We start from the raw sequence: 13292 nt of genomic DNA, 5'->3' as shown, positions 1-13292 counted from the left end.
GTTATGATAATTTTTCGTTGAAAAAAGCAGCAGTGTTGCCATATAATTAAATTTATTATTTTATGGACTTACCAGACTGAGACGAGCGTGAGGGAATGTGTGTCAAGTCAATGTGAGTTGACTGACCTGCACAAATCACTTCTCTGCAAACTATAGTAATTTTAAAATGGCGTTACCTACATGACGTACAAAGTAAACCTTAAATAAGGAAAAGGGTAGGGAGACGAAGAAGAAGGAATGGATGGAGTCTAGTCATTTAAATTCATTATTCTGATGATACTGTATATTTCTTTCGGACGACGACGTAGGTACCTACGAAAAATTATAATAATGATTATTTAAATCTAAACAGTTCATACTGTAGGTGAATTTTTGAAAGAATTTGATCCGTTTGATCGACCGGAAAATACATAATTTTCCTATTTTTGAAGTTTAAAATATGGCAACATTATTTCCCCTATCATTTGGTAGTTGCTGGAATATGGCAACACTATTTATATCTGTTATTTGGTCATTTCCGCTAACTCCGCCCGCCCCGGGTTTCACAAAAATTTAACTTGAACGAAGACAGGACGTGGGCGGCATAACAACGGTGGATTGTTTTGGAACGTTCAATAACAACGGATGTTAGAACTTAACACAAATTACTAATGTTGACTTAAATAAAGCTTTTACATAATTAATTGGAGTGTTAGTGAAAAGTTGCCGTGAATTTTTTGAAACTGTTGGGAATTAATTTGTGATAATGACAGCGTCTACAATGATTGAACTGGAATCCTGGATAATATACCAGTGTGTCCTGAATGAATGCCATGTCTCAAGTAGTTGTAAGTACCAACCGCTACTAATATTAAGTTAAATTAATTTATTTCCTTACACTTTTTAAACGTAACCGTAAGAAATAAAAAAAGTCATCAAACTTTTATTTTAAAATAATAGTTATGCTTTTATGATTAAACAATAAATACATATTATGCTGTAGGCTTACAGACCTAAATTTATAATCCCATTAATAGTTTTTAATTAACTTAGTACCTACTTAGTGTCTAGTGGTTTTAAATTTTTATTTAGTACATCGTAAAGTACTTACTTAAATAAGTTGTCGCGCGTTAGTAAACCACCACAACTTTTAAAAGTTCTACTCTATTAAATATTAATGTTTCTAATGGTATAATAAATTGATACTTACCTATTCTATTAGTACATAATGTAAGTAGGCACTTTACATTAGTTAAAATCATTAACATTGACCACTTCACTTTTAATTAATAAATTAATAACAATGTTAAACCAACTTAATTTAAACACGATTAACTAGCAATGTTGTTGTTGTTGCAGTCCTATGGCACCCCAGAGGTGCAGAGGGCCTCCACTAACGTCCGCCACTTCCGCCTATCTTCGGCTGTACTTTTGGCCTCACTCCAGCTTAGTCCAGCGGCTCGCAGCTCGTTTTCGACGCTTCGGCGCCATGTTTGGACAGGGCGTCCCCGGGAGCGCTTGCCATTTGGTGGCCTCCAGTCAAAGGCTATAGTTGCGGCATTCGTAGCTCCTCTCCGTACAGTGTGCCCTATCCATCTCCACTTTCGCTTCGCAATTTCCTTGCCGATGGGAGATTGTCGGCACAGCTTCCACAGATCTTCGTTACGTATTGTCTTCGGCCAGAAAACGCGTAGGATCGACCTGAGGGACTTATTGACGAACACTTGCAGTTTGTTCGTCAGCCCTTTCGTCACTCTCCACGTTTCGCAGCCAAAGAGCAATACGGACTTCACGATGGAGTCGAAGAGGGAGATTTTTATCCGCCTTGTGAGCACATTCGAGTCCCAAACAGGTTTGAGCTGGGCAAACGCAGCCTTCGCCTTCTTGATCCTGCTCTCTATATCCTCATCTGCTCCTCCCTGACGGGTGACCGTGCTTCCGAGGTAAGTAAATGCATCGACCGAGTCCAAGCGTTGGTCATCGAGTGTTAAGGCGTCCGAGGTTTTAGCCTTGATACGCATATCGACTGTTTTGCGTCGGTTTATTCGCAGACCCATTACTCTGGCTTCCTCCTGCAGGTGTGCGAGTTTCTCTTGTAATAGGTCGAGAGTTGGCGAAATTAGCACAATGTCGTCCGCGTAGTCTAGGTCCTCTAGGACACCTGAAGCCCAGCTTATACCTCTCGGGATAGCAACCACGTTCCTCATCACATCGTCAAGGAGAATAACAAATAGGAGCGGTGACAGGAGACATCCCTGCTTGACGCCAGCTGAAATGCGTATTGGGGCCCCAAGCTCTTTTTCGTGTACGACCCTACATGTACTGCCCTCGTATAGCGAGCGTATCACTTGGATGATGCAGGCTGGTATGCCTCTGCGTTGTAGACTTGACCACAACGCGGTCCACTTCACGGTGTCGAAGGCTTTTTCGAAGTCTACAAAGGCCAGAAATAGCTCCGACTGCCATTCGACACATTGCTCAATAAGGACCCGTAGGGTGTTGGTGTGGTCAGTGCAGGAGCGTCCAGGGCGAAAGCCAGCCTGCTCATCTCTGAGGGTCACTGCTACTTTCGGCGCGATGCGGTTTAGCAGGATCTTAGCTAAGACTTTGGCGGCAGCGGGCAGTAGCGTGATGCCGCGCCAGTTGTCGCATCGCGATGGGTCCCCCTTTTTTGGAACTTTCACCAGGAGTCCTTGTTTCCACTCAGCGGGTACTTGTCCGGCTTCCCAAATACGGGTCAAAAGGGGGAACAGTAAAGTAGCAGACATTGGAGCATCAGCCCTCAGCATATCTACATGGATATTGTCGATACCTGGCGCCTTCCCCGGCTTCAGTGACTTCACAGCCGCAACTACTTCTTCGAAAGAGGGTGGCGCTGTTGGTATATCCAGAAGAATGCTGTCGTTAACTAGCAATAGTAATCTCATTACTAAAGCGCGGTAAAGTTTTTAATTAAGTTATTGGCGGGTATTACATTCAAATTAGTCAGTTATATTTTCATAATGTGGTACGTCTGTGTTTCATTAATGCACCGAGGATTTCTGCCTACATGGTGGAGATTGATAGTAGGTATCCTCGTTAGGCCAGGCGGGATCCCATTATTATGATTATTACATAAAGCTAAGGAAATTCATCCTATGCTTATAGAGACACAAAACTAAACAGCTGCACATATGATAATTTTATAAAATTAGCAAAAAATATTTTCGGATTGAAGGTCCCGGGTTCGAAGTTCGAATAATAGTCGACCGATTAGGGATTCAAATACAACAGTCCAGTGATTTGGGCTAACTTCTGGTTAAGAAATATAGTTTAGGAACAGTACGGATAAATTTATAGATAGGTATTATGAAAGATTTTATGGGTTCTGGGTAAGAAGAGCCGAAAGATACAGGTTGTCTGTTTCCCCATATTTAGCTGACGATATGAGCGGCAGGGTCTGCCACTTGAATTGTAGAAACCATTTATTACGCGTTTTTTCAAGTTGACACAGAATCAATGAAACATAAAGCAATAAAAATTATGAGTGCAGTTTCTCTACCACTACGTATAGTACATATAGGTGGAAAGTTGCTGGTACGGATATTTTTTTCTGCCATAGTTACGCACCAACACATTTGTATCTATACATTCCGATGATAGATAAAATATTTATATTATGGAGTCGTAAATACTTACCACAATCACGGTTAAATTAAGTAATTAAACGACTGCAATGGATGGAAGTTTTTTAATATTTCGCACATTGGTACCCTAATTGCTATTGTAATATTAATGATAATTAAATGAATAAATAACATACCTTCTATAATATAAAAATAGATCAAAATATTTTATGAGTTAAGTATACTACTCACATCTCACATGCTACTATTTGAGCCGGGTGTACTTATAATAAAATGTCATTATGCTAGGTACTTACTGTATTTTATCTACTTACTACCCAGCAGTTAGCCTAAATTATTCATTCGCACTTCAGCTATTCTTACCTATTTTCTTTATCGTGAAAACTCAAACAGCTGTTAAAGTCCAACAGGCTAAACTAGAAGCAATTCGAATTTTGAATTTCGAATTACTTCAACTTCAGAGTGGTCTCGTTTCTTTGCCCCCGACTGTACATCATATAATATAATATGAAGACAAGTATAGTATAGTTCTACAGTGGTGCTCTCGTGCGTGTCACTGTCGGGAATGCAGAATATGAATGGGGGACTCTCAAGGTCGATCGTAGCGGCGCCTATTCATAAATTTATACAGACTGGCTTAAGCTATATTTGTATGAGACACATCACATTCACAACACAGCTCTACATTCCAGAGTACTTGTGAATGAACTTGTGACAAATGCCTTGAAGCTTAGAATACAGAGCACCTCACGTGCAGAATTAAGAAACGGATGCGTCAACAAAAACTTTCGGCGTTAATAAAGTTAATTCTGCATTTACCGGTCCAAATACATGATTCACCTCAGAATTATCTTTTGCGACGTTGGCTTTAACAAAGCTCCCCCTTTGCCCGTAGAGCGTCGTTTAAAAAGGATATAAAAAAATAAGAAAGGCAAAGACTCCTCGTTATTTAGCCAGCTGAGCGGAGTGGCAGGTGGCCCCACAGCTGTTGCCTTGTAACGGTCGTCTGCCTTCTATCATTTAAAAGTAGGTAATGACTAATATCGGTTTGTTTGTGCTATTCATTATAATACTAAGCAAAATTCAACAAATCCTTTTGTGATACTTACTTCGGAAAAGATTTTATAAACTTACAAGTTGGTGGGTACCGATATACAACAGTCAATAATATTGGCACACTTTATAATTGGAATCCCACGTCATCAGTAACCAAACATTGAGTCATCGAAGATTTCCTAGCGATACCTGTCGGAGACTCTTCTGCTAATTATTTCTGCGGCGGTCAACAGCTCAATTAGAGCCGGCCGGTTCGTCGTCTAGAAAGCTAAGGAAATAGATTGTTTCCACTCTAACATGCACGAACTCTTGAGTATTAATGAAAAACTGGAATGTTCAGTATGGGAAAATATAAGATAGAAGATCAGTTCTTAGGAACTATGACATCGATTTTAGTAAAAAAGTAACTCTCTATTTTGTACCTAAAATATTGTTTAGTAAAATAATTTGTTGGCTGAAGTACACATTCTTTATTTTAGAGTTGAAATTATAATTTATAATGCAAGTTATTGGCACGCTTGACCGCAGCATTGCATAATGCATGTATTAATTATGAACTGTGTTAATGCATGGAATCGCAACATATTTACACAGTCTCAAATAAAATTTGCATAAGTACATACCTACCGATTTTTAAACCTTCGTCTCTGTAGACTTAGACTCTGTAGTCCAAATACAAAATTAAATGTATGCGTAGGAACTAAATAGTAACACTTTTATAAATTAGTAGAATACTTATGGTGAGAGCACACATATCACGTCGTAAAAACTAGATTAAATAGTTACTCAACTCAAGTTTGATTCAATTTTATTATGTTAGATAACGTAACTTGAGCGATTATAGGAAGCAAAGAGACACACCAAAAAGCTGATTCATACCAATTACAACCTACTAAAGAAAGATAGCTAGAATTACATCATGATAGGTTACGTAGGTACATACATTAATAATTTATAATTTTAAATTAATTTTATAGGACTAATTATACTGTGACGCGTAACAAGTAAGCTGTACAAATATGCCAAATACGATGAGTTCAAGCTTCAATAAATTTTTTGATATGTCGTAAAACTTAAAAGCTCTACCTACTCCCACGCTGCTGGTTAAGAGTAATAAGTGATACAAAAAACATTAGTAGGTACATATTTGTTCTAACATTTTTATTTACACTTGCTGGTTTTTTGTTACCTGGCCGTCTAGACATCAGACAGAGGAAAAAAATAGTATTAATGTTGTCTGGCTAGATTTATTTAAAATATGTCACTATAGCTGCTACCTACGTTAGTAGCAGCTATTTACCTATAAATTTGGTTTTTATGAACTCAGTGATTTATACAGTAATACAATAAATAGTTTCATAAAACCTACATCTGTATTTGCGGTGGTGTTGTGGTTAAACTAGTATTATATTTAAAACAAAGATGACTCAGGAGACGACTAATTCACTAACTAAAATATCTAACCACTAACCACTAACTATCACTGACTAATTCTGCTAAAACTTGTTTGAAACATTCTTGTTTAGTGTATGAATCTCCACTGCAAGAGGCTTGAAGACAATCTCAATAAGTGAAGCGTGAGACTTTTTCAAAACTTTTACTTTGGTAGGATTCTCAAATCTCAACCTGTTTAAAGATATTGCGGCAAAAAATATGCTATCTTTTCGTAGGAAGCTATCGATGCTGTTACGTTGTCTTTATCATTATCACCAGTATCAGCCCGCACTGTTCCACTGCTGGTACTCTCGTAAAAAAATGTCCGACAGTTCAATCATTAAAGAAACAAAAAAAAGTGTTATTTTCCTGATTTTAATAAACAAACTCGTGTATCTGAAGCGCAATCGACTTTTGAACGGAATTTATATTCTAATTACATTGGCCAAGTCGGAATATGTGCAGATACGATTACTCGCTGCTAACGTGTAACTGTTATATTTTACTGTTATGCCTACCAGCTATTTACCAATTTATGACTCGCAATCATCTAAATAAGAGTGGACATCGGATGCAATTAAAATAACATATCACTAGGCTTGGCTAGTGTGATGTCAGCATCTAATTTGTCCTGGAGCTTTCTTAAAACTCATTCATTAGATAAAAAAAATCCTCCACATTTTCCCTGAACTGCTTACATAAGCTCCCGGTCCCGACTTACAAGAAGGTACAACTTACAAGAGTACCTTCCTTGTAGATGAGTTCCATTATGTAACAGGCGGGTCACTCTATATGACGAAAAAGTTTCAAAACGCTGCTGCGCGAGAACGACTCTTTTGCCGATTGCATGACAGCTCTCGTTCGATCGTTTTGCGTCAGTATAGAGTAACCCTCCTTAGTCTCCAGAACGTAACGTGAGCCGCCATTGTCACAGTGCGATGCACACCGCAGCAGCTCGCCCAGTGTATCCTTCGTAACGTATCGTGTGACATGGTCAGCATTGAAACAACCTACCTGTGTAGGTACTGTGATGTTGTTTCTTGTTCAAAGCATGACGTTCGGGAGTAGTATACAAAGGGGGGTAGGTACTATTTTGAAGATGTTTGTTAACTCTACGTAAGAATGTCCAGATAGACACAGAGAGCAAATTAAGGTCTATCTGATGACGCTGTTGCTAAATTATGAATCAATTAGGATTCTCTGTCCTCGGGTTATCTAATATCAAAGATTCGTTTTTAATCATTATTGGTATGCATGTCCGGTGTTCGGAATCTAAATGCGGAATCTCGGCGGGGAAACGGGGCAGGATGGAACGTGGGCTCGAAGAAAAACGTGACCCACGGGGAAATGTCGAGCCTTTACTTTGTTAAATGGAACATAAAAGGACTTTGCGCTTCGCATTACTTAAAGTTGCACGGTTAACTAGCAGCCGGGGAGATGGAACTTATTATATTATACACATGGTAGGTGCCTTAAAACCTTATTTTATATGTATATTTAAGTATTAAAAGCTATCTTCATCTTTCATTAAAAGCGGTCGATAACTTTTCAATCACTGCTTAAACATGAATAGGTAATAGGCACCTATTCATTAAGTATTTCTATTTCTGTTTAATCACGTGCGGTAAAACAAAGATATCATATTATTATCTATATATAGGTACCTACGCATTAATTTATGAAGACTTTAAAGCTCGGTTGAGTGTTGTCGTGTGTCGGAAGAAAATTTATTAGAAGACTACTCGTCGGGAGGTTTAGTAGATGGATTTAAGCTGCCGTGTTTGTTACCAGGATACTTTGTTTTCATAATCAGACTTTGCAAAACATGCCATTAGTGGACGTAAAGAAAAAGCTAGGTTGTGCATAAAGAGTAGTTGCGAATAGCCCTGGTGGATATCCTTGGAGTAGTCGATAATTGAGCGCCGGGCCGAACGGCCTTGCGACGATGGTGACCCGTCCGTGACATACTTCCTTCCGTCAGCAGTGATTCTGCTAATTTCATAGAAAATTCGCAACGCGCCAAAGAATAGGTTTATTTCCTCCATGAACTTGTAGTTTTGGGTTGGACATTACGATGAAACATATTTCGGAAATCGGTTATGTTAAACGTAATGGATATGTAGAAATTAGTTGATATACCAGTTATAATTATTAGTAAAAAAAGAGATAGTTCACTGAAACATATGAGTAAGTTTCAGTACTGGAATCAGGACCCTTCGCTGAATATGAAGAGCCCCAATCATTCACTTGTTGACAGAACACTCTGCCTCACTGGATCATCTGGATATCTCGCTCGTTGGCAAATATGTGGCCCGTTCCTTGCTATTTCTTGAAACTTTATCTTCAGTACCTATACTTACATACGAATTTTATATATATGTATGTCGCAGGCATCTGGTTTAATCTCCTGTTTGATTGAACCGCTAGCCCGTTCATTGGATGACGCTACTCAGTTGAATGACTAAAGGACAACTCGTCAAGTGGTTGACTGTAACGTCCAACGTCTTGACTGAACGTTATTCAGCGAAGTCCTTAAATGGGATATAGTATAGCAACTTTGTAATGTCTGGTTAGGATGAACATGACCAGACAAGAGCCAACAAAAAGACTATGTTACAAAGCTCTCATCTCACAAATTAACTAAACAATAACAATAAACGTACCTTGATATTGTTGTTCATAATTATCCAGTTTCAGCACATTTTTTTCTTTGAAACTATCCGCCGGCGGTGTAATAATAGGTAAATCCATGTTGTCACACTATTTTAACATAAATAGCACTTTAAAGCTAATTTATTTGCAAAAAATAACAATACAAGTGCTTTTTGTGTCAGCTGTTCGCTGTTAGACGCCATATTTGTTTTATTCACCACCTGATTGATTTTAAGTCCGCTAACTAGTTGGACGTTTTGTGACGCTTGTACAATCAACGTTCGGCCTAGTCATACAACTGAATAGCGTCATCCAATGAACGGGCTAGCGGTTCAATCAAACAGGAGATTAAACCAGATGCCTGCGACATGTACATAGGTAGTTCGAATTGTAAAATGAATTCCACAGTGGCAATCTTTATTAAACTTTTTTTTCACACAACTTGACAAAACATCAACGCAGTAAAAGCATCTTTATAATATAACTACTTACTTAATAACTTTTAACAATAACTCTTCTTTATGTCAACTGTACTTAAGATAACATACCGCCGCGTGGGGCACAGTTATTGTTTCATACAAATCTCACGATTTTACTTTGACGCTCGAAAGTTTAGAGAAATGCTTCATTTTCTCACTTTAGTGTCAAAATACTTAGAAAGGTACTCTGGTACGACATAGTAACAAAATTAATAAGTACATCTTGATCAGAACTATCCCAATCATAATGCTTCCTTCATCAGGACCATCCGTATGATATGGCGCAAGTAACCCGAAGAAACGTTTCTACAGGCCCAAGTTGTTTAAAATCAATATCTAATAATATTATAACATAGTTAATGTTATTATACCGGAAAGTATCAATAATAGTGGCAAGATCATTACTGTGGCACTTCCGTCTCGCGTAACTGAGCGCGTTACATGTCGTCCACTCCACTTATTATAAATGCGAACAACTTGAATCTGTCTACTCAGAGACACCAATCTAGATCATATCTTCATTAGTATCTGAACTAGACGCAGTCCCACGTTCTTAAAACCGGAGTCGTAATGGCTGAAATCGAGTGTATTTTGTGATGTTTATTTGAGAAACCGGAGCGACCGGTGTGATGTGAATAGTGAAGACGGTCGCGGAATATTCTCACGCACGAGCAAAAGACGCGAATATATTTAACTTTAATTGTTCAGAACGAATTGTTTCGGTAATAATCATATAAGAAAAAAGCTATAAAATATGCCGTTTAAAAATGACAACATCATGTATGTTGCATTCCAGCAATTTTTCTATTCATCAAAATAATAGGAGGTATAGAGTTAAACAGGAGTAGAGTCTCTAGTTTTGTTTACTGGATATTTTAAACAACACATCCACGCTAAATTTGGGTATACACCGTATACATAATGCCATGGACTGCATCAATAATGTTATAGGTTAATTAGTCAGGAGCAGTCGACATGCCAGATGAATTTATGGAGCCGAAACACGTGCCCAAGCGATAGAAACCTGAGACGAGCCCGCACCAAGTGACTCAACGATGCCATTGCGATTGTACATCCATTCTGAATCATCCTATCACATAAACAAAGCACTCTTATAAGGCCGTCTAGTGTCTATCCGTAATCGAGCTAAGGAAACTCTATTTTTTTCTTAATTAATTTAATATGTAGGTATGTATAACTTGATGAAGTCCTACTCTCTCCAAGCTTACAACTTATTGCATTCATAGAAAACATACTGATCCGTCTGTTTAGGTGCACTGCCCTTTAAATCCACATAATCGCTTTAGGTATATTTAACCATGATTTAATTATAAGTTTATCGGTTGGATTTGTAATATTCTAGCATCGCAGTAGTATCGCAAATTTGCAAAGTGAATCGGTCTGGTCCACGTGTTGCCATTCCCTGAACGTTTCACGTTGCTCGGGGAGTTTCAAATCAACGTTGATTTGTCACCTACAACAACCATGTCATGATGTCATCAACATAATACTCACAAGTGTAATAAAATTGTTTTAAGAATGTTTAGATTATTATTTCTTATTACTGTCATAATTACACATAAATAATGCAATACTCGTTGATATCTCTATGCATATAGTGTGTGCCCTATCGTTTTTTGTCAGTAAATTGCCGTTGCTTTACTTTAATTATTGCTGTGGATTAATAATTCGTTCTGGTTTATGTAGGTATATACTAAGGAAAGTAAATAAGACAATAATGGTTATAAAATTATAAGTTTTTTTTACGCTTACGAGTAATGAAGAAGCAGAAGAAGTTCGACCTGCCATTGCCGTTCTATAATATGTCACTGGAACTTTTTCATTGCTCGTGAGTGTTTTAATAATATTTTACTTAATAGTAGGTAAATACCTGTTATGATTTAAAATATTAAGAAAAACGTGCAACTAATGGCATTTTTATCTGACCTATGTAGCAATTAAACAAAGGTTACATAGGTAAATAAAGGTTCCACGATACCTATATGGTCGATAAGGTATTTCACAAATGCACATTAATGTTTATTACATATATTTTTATTGATACAGTGCAATGGTAAATGTGTGTATGTGTTTTAATCGTGCACTAACAAGGAAAACATATGTGATTCGTCACACATATACAGAATTAGGTTTGCCTAAGGAACAAACAAGTTTATGTTGTACTGAGTCAGGTTGTGAAACATAGTTTTCATAGGAAAGTAATAATATACTTTTATCTACCTACATTCATCTTATTTACTATTCAAAACAGTGAGTAACTATAGGTATCCCTAATGAATGATATTGTAGCTGCCCTGCTTTCTTCTAGAGCACTAACTAAATGTAATCCTTTAGTAGGTTCATGTATCGGAGGCCAAGACTCATTTTGGGTCGCTGCGCCAGCGGAGTAAGTAAGTAAGTAGGTACGTTATACGAAGAGATGCAGATGCAGAGATAATCGACTAACATTTCACTCATCCATACGTTCGCTGCTTGTCCTTTATCCTCCACCGCCTCCACCACACTGCGCGGGTGTGTAGAGCCAGACTTATTTTTCTTTTTATTTATTTTTCTCTCCAGCTGGATGCGATATTGAGTACTGGCCGGCTAGACAGTGTGGGATCCCGTCACTAGCACTCAGAGGATATTTAAATTTAGAACGGAGATAAAAAATATAGTTTTATGAAGTACTTATTCCTTCACGGCATTAATATAATTATTCTTTTATAATGTCACCACATTACATTCAACTGTATAATATTGTGTATAATTATTATTATTGTTTTTTTTCTTTTTTTTTTCTTTTGTTTTTTTACTCTTTTATTTTCTTTTCAGGAACTGCGCTACGACTTTTTAGTTGGACTTTGTTTTTGAGTTGCAGCCATGGTTTCTACTTGTAAGTTTCTTTTTTTTTATTTTATTTGTTATTATTTATTCTAATTATTTTATGTTCGTGTATCACTTTTGGTACATATCTATTATTGGTACAGGCTATACACCTACATAATATTGTCATTTTTAATAATGAAAGCTGGAATACTTACTTTACGTATAAATACTTACTTACTGATACCTAATTCACATATTTATAACATGACAGAGACGACGTATTGAAAATATTTAATTATAAAACCAACGTGAAACGCATTTATTACTTAAAAGTTGTATCATAAAGCTGCAAAATAACGTTCTGTTATCGCGGTGCAAGGAGGCTGCGTGGCCGTTGCCATGGCAACCTCTCGGAACTTCCGCTACACAAGGTCGGCCCGAGGATACCGCGCAATCGATAGGAAACAACCTCCAAACGTATTTCATATTAAAATTTATTATTTACCACGAGAAAGTTAGAAATATCTTTCTTTTGTAGTAAAAAAACATGGAAGTAATAATACAACAGGAATGCGCACTGCACCAAAAAAACGAGCCGACAGAGATAGTCAGCACGGAGCCCTCCATCTCTTTCTATTTTTGGTGACCATAATTTTAGGTAATTCATGAGACATCACTTCTAATCTATCATGTCGCGAATAGGTGTCGATGGTCTCAAAGTCACCTATTATTCGAATAATTCGATTGCAATGTAGGTACGAATGTATTTTGGTGATATGACAATTGAGTAAATAAATAAATAAGTAAATAAAATTAAGTTGGGTGTAGCTGTAGTGTTGACAAGAAAGTGTCAAAACAGGTTAACATTAAACGCAACTATGTACAGAAAACGTGTTTACTCTGTGGGTGTTCCGTTTACATAGTCTAGTTGATGAAAATCATAAGATTTCAAAAAAATATCTTAACCTAAGTGCTTCCGCACTTAGGTATAAAATAAAACAAAAAGTTGAATGAAACAGGTCCTAATTAATGGAAAGTGATTCAAAAGTACGAATGAATGGTCACCCTAACCATAACGTCTCTCACAACAGTATAAACGTCATCCGTCATCTTGACAACTTCGGTCTTGTCGTAAAGTATTTAGAAAAACTACCAATATTTTTTATGAAATTATTATTCATACAAATACCAAATATTTCATTAAAATTACATGTTTATAATGATTTATTATAAATTT

At 37.2% G+C, this 13292-nt stretch overlaps 1 protein-coding gene across 2 annotated transcripts in view; it reads left to right on the top strand.

Annotated features, from left to right (window-relative positions):
• The first annotated feature begins 515 nt into the window (after positions 1 to 515).
• LOC105382847 (tumor necrosis factor, alpha-induced protein 8-like protein 2 A) overlaps positions 516 to 13292 on the top strand; it is a 31118-nt gene continuing 18341 nt past the window's right edge. For both annotated transcript variants that reach the window (XM_048628580.1, XM_048628579.1), the window contains exons 1-2: positions 516 to 827; positions 12062 to 12122. In XM_048628580.1, the coding sequence (XP_048484537.1) occupies positions 12110 to 12122 (13 nt within the window). In that variant the 5' untranslated portion in view covers positions 516 to 827; positions 12062 to 12109. The remainder of the gene's footprint in view (positions 828 to 12061; positions 12123 to 13292) is intronic.

This window comes from Plutella xylostella, chromosome 21 (genome assembly GCF_932276165.1).
Source record: "Plutella xylostella chromosome 21, ilPluXylo3.1, whole genome shotgun sequence".
Lineage (NCBI taxonomy): Eukaryota > Metazoa > Arthropoda > Insecta > Lepidoptera > Plutellidae > Plutella > Plutella xylostella.
Note: the sequence above shows the minus strand (reverse complement) of the source record. Positions and strands in the feature narration are given on the sequence as shown.